Raw genomic sequence first — 15,873 nt, forward strand, 5'->3', positions numbered from 1 at the left:
CAACCTCTGTGGTGCAGTTCAGGCTCTGGAGCTTCCCCTGGCTTTAGGCGGGAGCTGGATATTTTCTCTGAAACTGCATCTTCCCCGACATATTCTGCTTCCCTCACACCCTTACAAGTTTCTCCTGAGAGAGCATTTCTCAACACAAAATTAATTCCCAGTTTCAGTCCCCGCTTCTAAGGTACCTTCAAATGTGGCAGATCCCTTCTTTTCCTATTAGCTCCCCCCGTGACTGTTCTGTCAGCCAGCAGGCTCTCCTGCCGTCTCCGTGTTACCTCCTGTCTAAAATATCTTGGTGCTTCCACATCGCTCACAATTAAACTCCACACTCAGAAGAATGTACAAGGCCCCTCACAGTGGTGCTTCCACTTCCTTGTTTAGCCTCATTTCTTGCCATCCTTCACCAGGCTGATGCCATTCTTTGTCATCACTTCTGTACCTTTTCTTCTGCCTGGTGTATCATCTCCCTCAGTTTCTATGCCTGCTGTCTCCTATGTGTTCTCTGTCCATTGTCCATCTCATACAACCTCTCCTTTGGGACACTTAGGATAGGTCTCAGGTATCACCTCTGTTTCTATCTCAGAGAACTTTGTTTATAACTCTAGAATGATCATCATCATATCTTGTCTGTACGTATCTGTGTCTCACATGGGACTGAGAGTTCCTTAAGGGAGACGTCCGCTTCTTATCCCTCTTTATGTCTCATCACCTAATACAGGGACGTGGGCAAGCAGCCAAATATCCCTTCTAGGGCAGAAAAGAAGGTGAGAAAAGATTAGAAGTGCTTCTTCGGGTCTTAAGGAATTTGCAAAATCTAGAGATGCTTAATCAAAACTTTGAAGTTTCAACTAATCTTTTTTTGCGATACAATCAATTTATGATACGTAGAAATTCAAAACCACGGAAGATGAGTAAAGTATGTGATAAATAAAAATGTTATTAATTATAACAATAGGATGTTTATGGAAGAACTACATGTTTATAGTCATTTTACTTTCATATCACCTGCAAATAAATGGACTAGCTTTCTACTTGTTGAATGTTGATTTATTGTTTATTTTGTCACTTTCATCTTTTTCTAAAAGGATGTTATTCTTGAGACTAATTCTTCGTCTCTTCTATTTTACCTTAGAACTTGTCTGTGGAAAATATATTATTGGAAATGAGGGACCATCTTTCCCAATCAAAGGTGATTGAAACAGAATTGGCAAAGCCTTTATTCGACGCCCTGCTTCGAGTTGCAGTGGGGAACCACTCAGCAGATTTTGAACACGGTGATGCTCTGATTGAGAAGGTACAGTAACGTAACAGTTGTCCGGGTATGACCTGCAGAAGCAGAAGAGTGTGAGATGGGACTAGGACATGCATGGATGTGATTCGAACGTATGGGCCAGGTTTGGTGAGTTCCATGGGCCACGTCTCCATCATCTGAGATGGATAGTATTTACTCAGTGCCCTATCTCATAAAAAATAGGAGCGTAAAATAATACATTTTTTTTCATCTAATCTGGAAATTTACTGAGAATTGCTCCTGGTAAGACAGAAATGTATTATTTTATTTGATATCTTACATATAACGATGGGTAGTTTATTAAATGATAATTCAGGGATGGTGGGGACTCAGGTATCTTATCTGATCCTATATGGGTGCAGCGGATATTTCCAAAATACTCACTTTAATTTTAAATCGCTCCACATAAAGTGGCTCATTAGCTCAGTTGGTTAGAGTGTGGTGCTGATAACACCAGGGTTGCTGGTTCAATGCCCGCATGGGCCGCTGTGAACTGCACCCTCCTTAAAAAAAAAAAAAAAAGACTAGTATTTGCATAGAAAATAGCAATCATAGATTTTTAGTTGTTAATGTTAACGTATTTTTCTAAAAGAACTATCTGAATTTTTTTCCTTGAAACTGTGATGCATTTCCCTCTCCTTTCATGTTTATTTTACCTTTAATTAATTGTCACCTGTCCTTTAAATAGGTCCTTTAATTCCTTGGTCTAGCCATAAATATGACATTTTATAATCTTCTGCCATAATATTTTATGTTACTGTTTGTCATAACTTAAAAGCTTACTGAAATAGCTACTAATGCCTTCATCATATTACTGAATCAATTGGTTAACTGGAAAATGTTAAAATACCTACTTTATTCTACCTTATATTAATATTGCAACGATAAAGAACTCTGAGCTTCTTTAAGTGAAAATGTTTTCAAAGGCGAAGATATTTGTACACTTTTATAGAAAAGGAAAATTTCATGCTGCAAGGTTTTGCACAGTAGTTAACGCTGGAACTCTTGACTGCTGAGATGGTTGTATATAGACAATTGCATTCGGACATCTTAAAATTAATCCCTTTGAAAAATTTTCATGTCCTCTCTGGTTATCTAATTTACAAAACATTTTATATATAAAAGTCCTGTGGAAAAAATCTTTTTCCATGAACAAATGTGTAAAAATAATACTATATGTTTACTAGCATTCGATTGTAAGAAGTATAATTCCACTTCACTGTGGGTTTTTAGTCATTTCTTGTTATATGACTAGAATGAAATTTCTTAGACTTATTTTTCAGTAAAACTGAAATAACCCATAGCTTAATCTGTTAGAAACCCCCCCACATCCATTTTTGAGGTGTTAGTCAAGTTATCTGAGAAATTCTGGAAAATTTTGCTATGTGAATTTCATGATTTATATTGATTCATTAACAACAATTCATAAGAATTTTTGTTACAGAACATACTTAAAATTTCTTACAGAAAGTTCTTAAAATGACGTTTGCATATTATATATATCATTACTAAAAGTGAGCAAATGTCACAACTTTTGCCTTTTATTACACCAATATTACAGAGTCATCAATCTGAAGAAGAATTGTCACCCCAACCTGGACACTTTTCAGAAGAAGCTGAGGATTCTCACTGTTGTAGTTTTAAACTTTTGGTTGAAGAAGAAGGTTATGAAGCAGATAGTGAAAGCAATCCTGAGGATAGTGAAACCTGGGATGATGGTAATATATATGTACACATATATGTTCATATAGTTTACCTACTTATCATACAAACTCTTTTTTTCCAGTTTCATTGAAAAATAATTGACATACGTCACTGTAAGTTTAAAATATACAGCAGGATGGCTTGATTTATGTATATTGTGAAATGATTACCACAATAGGTGTAGTTGACATCCATCATCTTGTATAGATACAATTAGAAGAAGAGAAAAATTTCTCCTTGTGATGAGAACTCTGAATATCTACTCTCTTAACAACTTTCCTTTACATCACACGGCAGTGTTAACTTTAGTTACCATGTTGTAAATTACATCCCTAGTGTGTGTTTGTCTTGTAACTGGAAGTTTGTACCATTTGACTACTTTCCTCCAATTTCCCCCCAACTCCTCAAGCAGGTGCTTTTGGAACAATATTGATTTAATGGTGTTAGTTTTATCATAGTACAGACATGATTTTGTAATAATAGTTTTCTTCCTTTTTATAACTTTGATAACTAGATCTTAATTTAAAGAATTCTGGGCTAGATAGAAATGTATAAATTTCTGAACTATATGAACACTTAATAGCAGAGCAGTCTCTTTTAAGATCATATCAGTTAAATTTTCCAAAATGTAATATTCAGTGAGACAGTGTCTATGTGTTTCTCACTTATGAAAAAGACAAGGTTTAGAATTCATCCAACCAATAGCCATGGGCAGACAAGTGAACTACCCTGTGATTTAGGTATTTTGGGGTCAGAAAGTTGGGGAGAGCATTTTTCTTTTCCAGTAGGTAGAAGGAATGTATTAAATGTATATCATATGTTCATAAAAATTACTGTTGATAATATTTGCAGTTGTACTGAAGATCAGAATTACTTTTAAGGCTACTCATTTATCTTCAAACTATCCAGAAGACTTGATTATTCAGGATACTTAGCTGTAATCATGTGTTAGGAAAAGGTTTTGTGAACATCTACTTATAAATAGCACTTTTGCCACTAGAACTCCTAAATGACTAATGAGATTTGAAATATTTATTCAGTGTTTAGGACGTAAAAATATTTTCTTGTCCCCTTTCAGGTGTAGAGGTAAAGCCTGAAGCAGAAGATTTCATTGTATCAAGCAGTCCAAGTGACCCCATACTTGAAAACCTCACTCATGGGGAAATAATATATCCTGAGATTTGTATGCTGGAATTAAATTTGCTTTCTACTTGTAAAGCCAAACTTGATGTGATTACCCATGTATTTGAGAGTTTTTTGAAAATCATCAGGCAAAAAGAAAAGAATATTTTTCTACTCATGCAACAGGTAAAAGATGCATTAAGTTAAATTTGATGAGTATTTATCACATTCATGCCCCAATGACTCACCTCCTTATTTATAACCCAACTTTCTGAAGATTATTTTAGATGATTACTTATCTTTTATAATAACTGAAACATGTTTTGACCTACAAGTGGTATTCTAAAAATCTTCTAATTGCATAAGATTTTTGTTCTGAAAATCTAATTCCGTTCTAGTTCTCTAAGATAACATAAAAAATTAATGTTGTCATTGGATAACTAATAGTTATCGTATTATATATATATATAAAAACATATATATATGTTAAACATATATAATAATATAATATAATATAAATAATATATATAATATATATCCTAGTATATTTCTGAGAATGGGTAATATTTTTAAAATTACATTTAATTTTAATATATGTCATTGGTTTGGAAAATCAGAAAACAAAAACAGTTTGAAAATTATGTGTACTCCTACACATAGCATTCTTTTTAGTTATTTTTAAATACTTACATATATATATACAGTAGACTGTCAAATAATTTATTACATTATAGTTGCTTCATGCTTTCATGAGGTAAGTGCTGTACACCTGAAGCTGATGTAGAATATTTAATGTCAACTATAATTTTATATATCTAATTATAATTTATAATATGTATATTAATATATATATATATTCATGGGATGTAAAGAGAATATAGTCAGTGGTATTGTAACAGCTGTATATGATGTCAGATGGGTAGCAGACCTGGGGGTTTATTACTTTGTGAGGGTTATACATGTCTAATCATTTTGTTGTTTTGTACACCTGAAACTAATATAAAAAAATAAAATTAAACAAAATAATAATAATAAAAAAATTTAATTTTTATGTTTTGTTTTTAATCTTCAGGGAACTGTGAAAAATCTTTTAGGAGGGTTCTTGAGTATTTTAACACAGGCTGATTCTGATTTTCAAGGTGCGTTGAAACTACTAGTTTTAAACAGTAGCTCTGAAATTATTTCGTTGTTATGTGAAATGAAGGGTTGATGATGATGTCTTCCATTGGCATCGCGCTCTGTGGTTTCTGTAGTAGCTTTATATGCATCATCTCTTTTGTTCCTCAGACCCACCCAGTGCAATAGACACAGTGTAAGGATCTTGATTTTACAGAGGAAAATCTGGATTCCAAGGGATTGAGTGAGTTGTTCAGTGTTGTATATGTGGAGCTGGCATTATAAGACTGTGACCCAGTGTAAACACTGAACAGAATTGCTGCGTTATCAGATCAAATGCCTACTCTGTACTTTCACAGGCAGTTGAGAAATTCATAATGAACATATAATATGATTCTATTACATACAATGGATGGAAACCTAGGTTTTAGTTGGAGAAACCTAAATTTTAGTTGGAGGCTAACACACAGAAAACATTAGTTTGGGTTTGTCGGATGTTTTCTCATGATTAGATTCAATTTATGTATTTTGGGCAGACGCACCACGGAAGTGACATTGTGCCTTCCTCAGTGCATCATATATCGAGGAGTTCATGACATCTATGTCTCATTGTTGCTGATGTTGACTTGGATCACTTGGGTAAGGTGGTGTCTTGCCAGGTTTCTCCATGGTGGAGTTACTGTTTTCTCTTTATAATTAGCAAGTATCTTGTCGGGAGATAACTTGAGACTATATAACTTGAGATATAACTCGTACATATCCCTTTTTTATCATAATTTAACCCACTCATTTTAGCATCTATTGATGATTCTTGACTGAAACAGTGAATACTGTGGTGTTTGCCAAATAGTGATTTTCTGTTCCCATCATTCCTTCTGTGTTTATTAATTGGGATTGTACTGTAAGGAAAAGCTTCCCTTCTCCCTTATTTACTATGTAGTGTATGGGCACATTTTTATTTATTGTTCTAGGTACTTCGTGGACCCTTTCAATCTGAAGACTTATTTCCAGCTTAGCTCTGAGAAATTCTATTCCATTATCTTTTAATAACGGTTTTATTGAGATATAATCATATACTATCCAATTCACCTACTTAACATACACAATTTGATGTTTTTTCATGAATTCAGAGTTGTGCCACCATTACCACAGTCAACAGAACATTCATCATCTCCAAAGGAAACCCCGTACCCTTTCTGTAAAGTCATTCCCTTCTCCCCCACAGATGCCCCCCTGCCCTTGGCAATTGCTCGTCTCTTTCCTGTCATAGAATTGCCTATTCTGGATATTTCACAGGCAACTTGACCAGACTGTACAGTTACAGCTGGTAGCCCTGAGGCTAACATCCCACTGTACATTTCAGCTTTTGCCTGGCAATTCATTCACTTTCTGTAGAGAAGAGTTATCAGGTTTGGGGCATTAAATGTAAAAGCTGAGCTATCTGTGCTCTATACTCAGAATCAAGGAGAAGAGTGTATGTTCACAGACAGGTCTTATATGAATCTGACTTCCTGTCCAGATTTTAGACTTGCAGATTGGCTCTCCACTCCTCTGAGCCCCTTTGTAATTCAGAGATTCTAGGCTGCAGCTTTCTCTACCATCTATCTACTCTTCCATTTTGAAGAAACATTTTTAAATCTCTCACCTGATGTGCCCCCAGTGCTAATTTCCTCCACCACTTTTTTTTTTTTTCCTATTATGGGTTTCTTCCCTTTTGTAATCCTGTACTTAGTTCAGTAAGTTTCCAGTGGTAGACAAAGGCGAATACTGTGGTGTGTGTGTGTGTGTTTCATTTCCCCCATTATGAACTGGAGCCTGTCAGTTTTGAACTGAAAAAGAAAAACACCTAAGGGCATATACTTTACTTTGATCATATTACTTCCTTACTCTAAACCCTTTAATGGATTCATGTTACTTACAGGGTAAAGTCCATGCTATTTTATAGTCTCGTTCCAAGTTTATTTCCAGATACACCTACTATTTATTACACTAGTGCATCAGTTCACTGCTTCTGCAAAATATGTTGCTTCAACATGCCTTCTGTTCTCAGGCTTCACATCTGGGTTATTTTGTCATGTCTAAAGTGGAGGTAATATTTAATTTGTAGGACTTTTTTTGTATGGGGGGTAAGGATCAACTGAGATAATGCATGTAAATATACTATGAACACTGGGATGTGTGCTGCAAATATTACCTATTATTTGACTCTCAAAAGTTCTATGAATTTGTCTATCACTGTTTATAGTTTATGCTAAACCCCATGATGGAATAAAGAAATGTTCAAACTAGTTGTTTGTGATATTTAAGTGTTTCATAATCTTAAATATTCCTGTTAGGTTGGTGCAAAAGTAATTGTGGTTTTTGCAATTGTTTTTAACTTTTTAAACCGCAATTATTTTTTGCACCAATCTAATACTTTCATTTATGTCATCTAATTTTCTATTTAGAAAGTGATAGTTATAATTTAAGCATTTTCAAGATGAGAAGGTAGCAAACTATTTTATGGTACTTAACAGTGTAAACTTATTTAACAAATGCTGTATTAATTTCTGCTTCTTTAAATAATACTTTTACTTTACTTAGAGTTAACCAATCACTAAGGAAAGTGGTTTTGTTGTTTTTTTGTCGGTTGGTTAGTTGGTTTGCATTTAATCATACTGCTATTTCTTCAGCAAAGTTTTCAATTATTAGATTGTTTATAATCCATTTAAAATGTGACAGTCGTATTTGATCTCTTTCAGTGAGATTGCTTTTTCAGTTTCTTTAATTGTGTAATGGCTTTAATTTCCCCCTCTATCTTCCTTTAATTTAGCATGCCAGAGAGTATTGGTGGACCTTTTGGTGTCTTTGATGAGTACAAGAACATGTTCGGAAGAGCTAACCCTTCTTTTGAGAATATTTCTGGAGAAATCTCCTTGTACGGTAAATATGCTATAATTAATTTTTTTCTGATATCTAATAGGATATTTTAAAAAATATTTGGAAATCACTAAGCTCTCTCTTTTGATGTGATAATTATACAGTCAACTCCATGTTATTATTTGTAAAGTCCCCAATTATTTTACTGTTTGTGCATATTTTAACCATTTCACTTCTGCTTTGGCTAACCAGACATACCATTGGGATCATAGTTCTTTCACGCCAACCCACCCGAGTTTGTGCTTAAGAGATGCTAAAGAGTTTTGATTAGTAAAGAGAACTTAATTATAAGTAATTATAACCATTTTGAGGATTTTTTTTTTTTTTGAAAATTAATATCCACTCTTCAGTTATCTTCTGTCACTTCTCCTTTCCATTGGTGTAGCTTAGCAACTTTTAGACTGTTCTTTGCTGAGGAACCCATTTTGATAATGAAACATGGACTAAGAGTATAAGCCAATAAAACAGGAAACCTGGAGCTACTCTTTTTGAAGCAGGATTGAATTTTCCTGAGCCCTGTCCGTTTCACCACCTCACTCCAGCCTTGTGGGCCCTGTGGGAGCTCTATGGAACACGAGGTTAAAAACCATGAGTGCAGACAATTGAGAACTGACTAAATTTATGGAATGTGTTTTTACTTTTTCTGAGTTCATTTTTCATAACACTGGATGTTATTTTATGCATGAGTATTGCATTACTTAATTGTACTTAAGGTTAATCTTTTCTATTTTTTTTTACTTGTCTCCTTAGTCATTGCTTAAAATTAAATGTTTGTTTTCTCTCTTATCTTTCCTGTACATTCTACATTTCAGTGTAACCCAAAACTTGTAATTATAAATAAAACCTAAACACCTTATTGTAGTTTACTAAACACAGATGAAAGAAAATTTATTTAACAAAAACTCATAGACACAGGCAACAGTTTAGTGGTTACTAGAGGGTAAGGGGGGAGGAGGAGGAGTAGAAGAAGAAAAAGGGGGTCAAATATATGGTGATAGAAGGAGACCTGCTCTGGGTGATGAATACAAAATATGATATAAAGACAATGTATTATAGAAATGTACAGTTGAAACCTATATAATTTTACTAACCATCATCATCCCAATAAATTTAATAAATAAAAAAATAAATTGGAAAGTGAGCACTCAATTTTAGAAATTCATTCAGAAATCTAGAGATTTTGTAAGGTCTCTAGTTCTATCCCTCATTTAAAAATAATTGAGAGAAGCAACTATGGTCTACTTGGAAATAAACATCTTTCTTTGGTAGAACTGATTTCTGATACTTAAGGCCAATTTATAGCTTTTAGTTTTGTACCATAAAAGCATCTAAATTTAAAACAAATTAACCATAAGAGATTATGTATTTTAAGAATAAAGTCTGTCATATTTTATCTTAACTATACAAAAAATGAAAATTTTAATGGTATGGTAGATAGGAAGGTATTTAAATAGGAATGCTGATAAGTCTATGAGTATGTTTGCATTTTCATTTATGACCTGAATTTCAAGATTATTGTGTATCTTGCAACATGACTGAAGTTTTATTTGTTTTTCTTTTTCTCTAGGAAATTCTTCTTCTGGGTATTCTGAAAATTGTTGAAAGTGATATTACTATGAGCCCTTCACAGTATCTAACCTTCCCCTTACTGCATGCTCCAAATTTAAGCAATGGCGTTTCATCTCAAAAGTGTCCTGTGATTCTCAACAATAAAGCCATGGGATTATTGAGAAGAGCACGAGTTTCACGGAGCAAGAAAGAGGATGGCAGTGACAGTTTTCCCCAGCAGCTGCTTTCCTCTTGGCACGTAGCCCCAGTCCATTTGCCATTGCTGGGACAGAACTGCTGGCCACACCTGTCAGAAGGTTTCAGTGTTTCCCTGTGGTTTAATGTGGAGTGTGTCCATGAAGCTGAGAGTATCACAGAAAAACGAAAGAAGATCAAGAGAAGAAACAAAGCATTAATTTTACGAGGTAGTTTTGATGGAACAGGTATGATAACAGCGTTATCCATTACACTCAGCTTTTTCGGATGGCAATTTGGTTGACCAGTAGGAATATAGCGACGTTATAACTTACTCTTAACATATTGTTTACCTTAAATGCCTTAGTAGTAATGGCAGGTCCTGATTTCCCAAAGCCCGAGTTGTCATATAGCCTTGAAAACTCGATTTTCTTCTGTACTTTCACTGGGTTTGGGGTTGGGGGGAACACCACATATAAAGCTGCTTTGGGGTCCACCAGCCCCATTTCCTGCCTCTTTCCTGGTCCTATTACTGGATGAGGGTGGCTAGCTCCTGATGTTGGGAAAGAAAGCGGTAAAAACACTGTAGCCACTTTTCCGTCCTGCTGTTTCTCAGCTCTCATTTCATCTTTCTTTTAAGCTCTCCTTCTCAAGTTCTCAAGCTCTAGCTTACCTCCTTCTCAAGCTGTATCTTACCTCAGTGTACCTCTCTTAGTTCCTGTCACAGAAGGTTTGAATGCATCAGCCATTCTCCACAGGTAGCATAAGTTTGATTCCAGTCCTTTCTATAATGGATCAGATTGCTATTGTGCTGCATTGAAATGGCACCTTGTCCCATGTGACCAGGGCAGCAAGCACCTGTTTGTTAAAAACCAGTTCACGGTGCTGGACGTAAAGCATGCAGGCTAATTGTTAGGTTCTATAGAAGGAATGAGATGACTAGATGACACAGATGTTTAGGGGTTGTGCGTGTGTGGAGGTGCTGGTCCCAATAGCTGTTCGCTGCACTAGAGCTCCCCCACCCCACTGGGGCCACCAGGACACCAGGCCTTCACCACTGGTTTCCAGGGAAGTCCCCTCCCACTGACCTGTGGATGGAAGGAAAGCCCTAATGACACTGTCAACACTGAAGGATGGGCAGTGTCGCGTGGTGTTCACAGTTGTAGCTCTGAATCCACTTTCCACAGGCACATTTCCAGGTTATTAGCATAGCTTACTCACGTACTTTTATGGGTTAGCCTAGAAAGCCAATTTAAATTTTAAAATCTTAGCTGATACTTTGTAATGTTTCAGGTAATTATAGCGTTTTTTGGTGAATTGAATATTGCCACCTAAGAACTGACAGCTTTCACACAATATATATGTGACGTTATTGATGATGGCATTGTGATGTACGTTGGGTGCTTCGGTGCACACGTCACTTTGCTCAGTTCTTTCTGTCCACCTTTATCTTCACAACAGTTCAGTTAGGCGAGTACTCATATGGTCTGTATTTGCAGTTAAAGTTCAGCAGCCTGACCGATGTATCGAGCTGGTAAGTGATGGAAAGGGATTTCCACTCAGCTGTCACTGCGACCTATAAATGGTACAGATTACTTTTCCATATTTTAAGGGGGGGAGGGGCAATCACAGTGTAAACCGTCTCTTACAAAATGAGTAAATATACACACTGACCTGAGGTACTGGGAGAATTTTTTTTTAAAAAGTCAAAATGTATTAGAAAACATATTTTAGAAAGATGATTTTGCATAAGCATTTTAAAGAGCATTTTAAAATGGTATACATGTAAAAATGTTGAAGAGAGATGAAGGAAATATTAATTACAGTGATAATACATCCTTTTCCACTGAACCAGCTGTGTGCTCTTGAACAAGTCATTTAACCTATCAGTGCCTCAATTCTGTCACCCTCAAAATGGAGATAATATTTAACTCATAAGATTGTTGTGAGCATTAAAATAAGAAATATTTGTAGTATTCCTACTGTACAGTTCCTGGATACACACTGGTTTTTGTTCTCGTCTTTTATTTGTGAAAGTTCAGATTTGATATGGAAACTTTTTAAAACATCACATCAGATGTGAGTTCTATATACATCTTGTATCTTGGGCAATAGTCTTCAAAATGCTCAGTAAATTTAACTCTTTTTTTTTAAGACTACTGTCATTGCTAGAGGGAGTAGTCTTGAAAATTGGTAGTGGTTATACCTGTTGAAAAATGGCAACAAATATATATGCAATCTAATAACTGGTATGTTCATCTTCTCTGAAAGTCTGAGCCTTTGGACATGCATTTCAGATTTTGGTCCATTTTAATTTGCATACTTGACATTAAAGCCATGCAGCATGGTACTAGGTAACATGGATGGCTGAAGGATTCAGCTCATCAGACGTATTCAGGAAGCTCTAGATTTTAAGTGGTGAGAAGGAGAAGTCAGGATGAATGTCCAGAAAGTCCAAAGCATGGAGTATTTACCTAAGCTTGCCTCAGAGAAACATTTCAGAGTTTCAGAAACACTTAGCACTTAAATTCAAAGATCATTCATCAGGGAGTCTAAACAGGGCATATATTCAAACACCACGATATTTCTAAAAGGATTTTTAATTTGATCAATTTCTTTATAACTAAATTCATGCTATTGTAATAATGCTAGGATGATTTTGGTAGTGCAAAGCCTGTGATGATGGTGGATGCTCCTTGGGCTGGGGTCCATGATGTCACAGTCACCCCATCCAATCGATAAAAGAATCATGGCACAGATTGTAATAGGTCACCGCAGTGACATCACAGGGGTCTGTTCACTCCTGCCATTAGCTCTCAGTTATCATATATTTTAAAACATTTAATAACTTTCAATGCACTCAGTTATTGTTTTCACTCCTGGTGCTTTTTTGGAGTTAACATCTAAACTTTGGAAATATTCTTGTTTGGAACACGCCAAGTTCAGACATTCTGAGTAAATAATTTACTTCAAATGAACAACCATGCTTTGTATTCTTTTAAATATACTTTTTCACTCAATTTTTATCAGCTGCTTTACTGATCATTCTAACATCTTTTTATCACAGAGAACAACAGGCCAGAAGGTGCAGAGTACGTAAATCCTGGTGAGAGACTCCTAGAGGAAGGCTGTATTCACATGATTTCACTGGGATCCAAAGCGTTGATGATTCAAGTGTGGGCTGATCCCCACACTGGCACTTTCGTCTTTCGGTATTGATTATCCTCAACCCCCGTGAATAGATACGTGTTTGAATAGTTTATGTAGAGACATTAATGTGAAATCTGCTAATAAAGATCATTACAGCAAAACAAAAATCTTATTTAAAAAGGAGATACATTCTAACAGTTATTAACCACCTTTGTAACAACATATTATTCTATCCAAAAATCTGTAACTAAACTCTAAAGTAGATAACAGTAATTCTCAATTAAATTTTAGACCAAATACTTACTGAAGTCTTATCTATGGAAGTATTCTATCAGGTTGCAATGATCTTAAGATGTTGTTATTATCAGATATCTGTTTTCCATGCAGATTATATATTTAATAGCCATTATCTAATGAGCTCAAGTTCTCCTTGCTATCTTGTCTTTTTTCCTACCTCCTTTGATAACAGATATAGATAGAAGTCTCTTATTTGTATTAAGTAAGTATGAATACTATGAGACTTTTCATAAAATTTAAAACTAAACAAACAATATGGTATTTGGGGATATATGCTTTGTAAATGTTATAAAGGTTACTGGATACTTTGTATACATTATGTCCTATTCTGTCAGTAATCCCTTAAATTATGTTAGATTTCTAACATATCCTGGCATTTAGACATTTATATGCAATATGTATTAATTTTAAAATTTTTTCAATTACAGTTGACATACAATATTAGTTTCAGGTGTACAACCTAGTGATCAGAATTTTGTATAACTTACAAAGTGATCACCCCAATTAGTCTAGTACCCATCTGATACCATGCATAGTTACTACAACATTATTGACTGTATTCCCTTTGCTGTGCTTATATCCCCATGACTGTTTTTATAACTGGCAATTAGTACTTCTTAATCCCTTCACCTTTTTCATGGGGCCCCCCAAACCCCTTCCCATCTGGCAACCATCAAAATGTTCTCTGTCAGTATGAGTCTATTTCTGTTTTGTTTGTTCATTTATTTTGGTTTCTAGAGTCTACATATATGTGAAATCATATATTAATTTTTATATAAACCAAATATATTGTAATTTCTAAAAGGGCAATGACTATATAAATAGTAATGATAAAATATTTTTTTACAGCTTGAGTTCTGAAAATTATTGCCTAAATTTTTAACACGAGCATATGAGCCTAATCTACTTTAGTTCATGCATTGAGGTAATAATATAATAAAATAACTAAGCAGATTATGGTGTTAAAGAAAGACCTTCTAACTTTTCAAGATAGTTTAAAAATAGAGCTGATTTTTAATCTCACTTAAATACCTATAGTTAGAGTTGTTATACATGTGTTAAATACTGAGAACAGAAATGGCATGTTTTCAGCCTATACCTTTGCTCTCTTTGTGTAGTGTGTGCATGGATTCAAATGATGATACGAAAGCTGTTTTACTAGCACAGGCTGAATCACAGGAGAACGTTTTCTTCCCAAGCAAGTGGCAACATTTAGTCCTCACCTACTTACAGCAGCCCCAGGGAAAAAAGAATATCCATGGGAGAATCTCCATATGGGTCTCTGGACAGAGGTACTGAACATTTTTAGTAAATACTTATTAACCTCAGTTATAGTTTAAAGTTTAATTAGTCTGTTATAGCTTCTGAAACAGATTATAGAACACTATAGATAAAATTACTATATATTAACATGGGACCCTATGTCAGAGTTGGATGTTTTCCTATTTATCACTTCCATACAAAATTGATTTCCCATAGAAGTAATTGTTGAAAATTAGTATTTGGGTTTGGGGAACATGCAGAAATCTGGACATTTAGACATTTATAGGGAATATATAGTAGATAAAGAAACAGAAGCTATAATTTGGTCCTACAAGCCCATATATTATAAAATTAATCCACAAGGAATTATTAGCTAATAAGACTAATACCTAAATTAAATAAGGATTTCAAAAGAAACTAGAATGGCTAGAGAAAGATATAAGCCAGTGTATCAGGTGATAGACTGACAGGGTCCAAAAAACATACCAGGTGATAGATTAAGGTATAGTACTATACGATTTTTACTGACCAGGAGAATTATGGGTCAAGTTAATAAGAAACATTTTCTGGAATATCCTAATGTAAAATTTAACCCTGAGAGAACTACAAGGTATCTTGGATTTGTAAGAGTTGGGAAGTATTTTATTGAATGAAATAGCATGAAAAGGGATACAGAATTGGATATTAGTGTAGCCTGGGGAAGGATCGAACTGGCTGGAAGGAAGAGTCTGAGTTGAATTGTGGGAAGGAAGAGTGAATGGGCGTAGCGAAGCTCTCTGACGGAGGCTTTGAAGGCCAAGAGGCGGAGTCTAGATTTCATTGAATGGACCCTAAAACATCGCGTGCCTATAGTGTTGCAGACCTTTTGCTAGGTGCTTAATGTATGTTGTCTCCCAATTCTCTCCAGAATCCCTTGAAGTAGATTAGACCACAGATGGAACATACATAGCCTTAGCATAGATTAACCTCTTTTCATTCATTTATTTGTTTATCCATCACATATTTATTGAGGAATTACTGTGTGTGTGTCAAGTGCATGCTATGTCAGGCCTAAGGGTAGTGATAAACACGACAGCCATATTCATTGCCTTCTTGAACTCATAGTCTAATGAGGAAACAGAAAACAAGCAAGCACAATTAAATGAATATATGCAAATTATGACGAATGCTGTGAAAGTAAACAGGTCCTGGACAGAAAACATCAGTTCTGCTACTTCAGAGAGGTGGTTCAGGGAAGGCCTCTCTAGGAACAAATTGAAGCTGACACG

At 35.1% G+C, this 15,873-nt stretch overlaps 1 protein-coding gene across 3 annotated transcripts in view; it reads left to right on the forward strand.

The window, feature by feature from the left end:
• LYST (lysosomal trafficking regulator) overlaps positions 1-15,873 on the forward strand; it is a 170,705-nt gene that overhangs the window by 56,324 nt on the left and 98,508 nt on the right. For all 3 annotated transcript variants that reach the window (XM_033099812.1, XM_033099811.1, XM_033099813.1), the window contains exons 7-14: positions 1,133-1,294; positions 2,853-3,009; positions 4,074-4,303; positions 5,190-5,256; positions 8,046-8,155; positions 9,720-10,143; positions 12,963-13,107; positions 14,461-14,634. In XM_033099812.1, the coding sequence (XP_032955703.1) occupies positions 1,133-1,294; positions 2,853-3,009; positions 4,074-4,303; positions 5,190-5,256; positions 8,046-8,155; positions 9,720-10,143; positions 12,963-13,107; positions 14,461-14,634 (1,469 nt within the window). The remainder of the gene's footprint in view (positions 1-1,132; positions 1,295-2,852; positions 3,010-4,073; positions 4,304-5,189; positions 5,257-8,045; positions 8,156-9,719; positions 10,144-12,962; positions 13,108-14,460; positions 14,635-15,873) is intronic.

The sequence above is a fragment of the Rhinolophus ferrumequinum genome, chromosome 27, assembly GCF_004115265.2.
Source record: "Rhinolophus ferrumequinum isolate MPI-CBG mRhiFer1 chromosome 27, mRhiFer1_v1.p, whole genome shotgun sequence".
NCBI lineage: Eukaryota > Metazoa > Chordata > Mammalia > Chiroptera > Rhinolophidae > Rhinolophus > Rhinolophus ferrumequinum.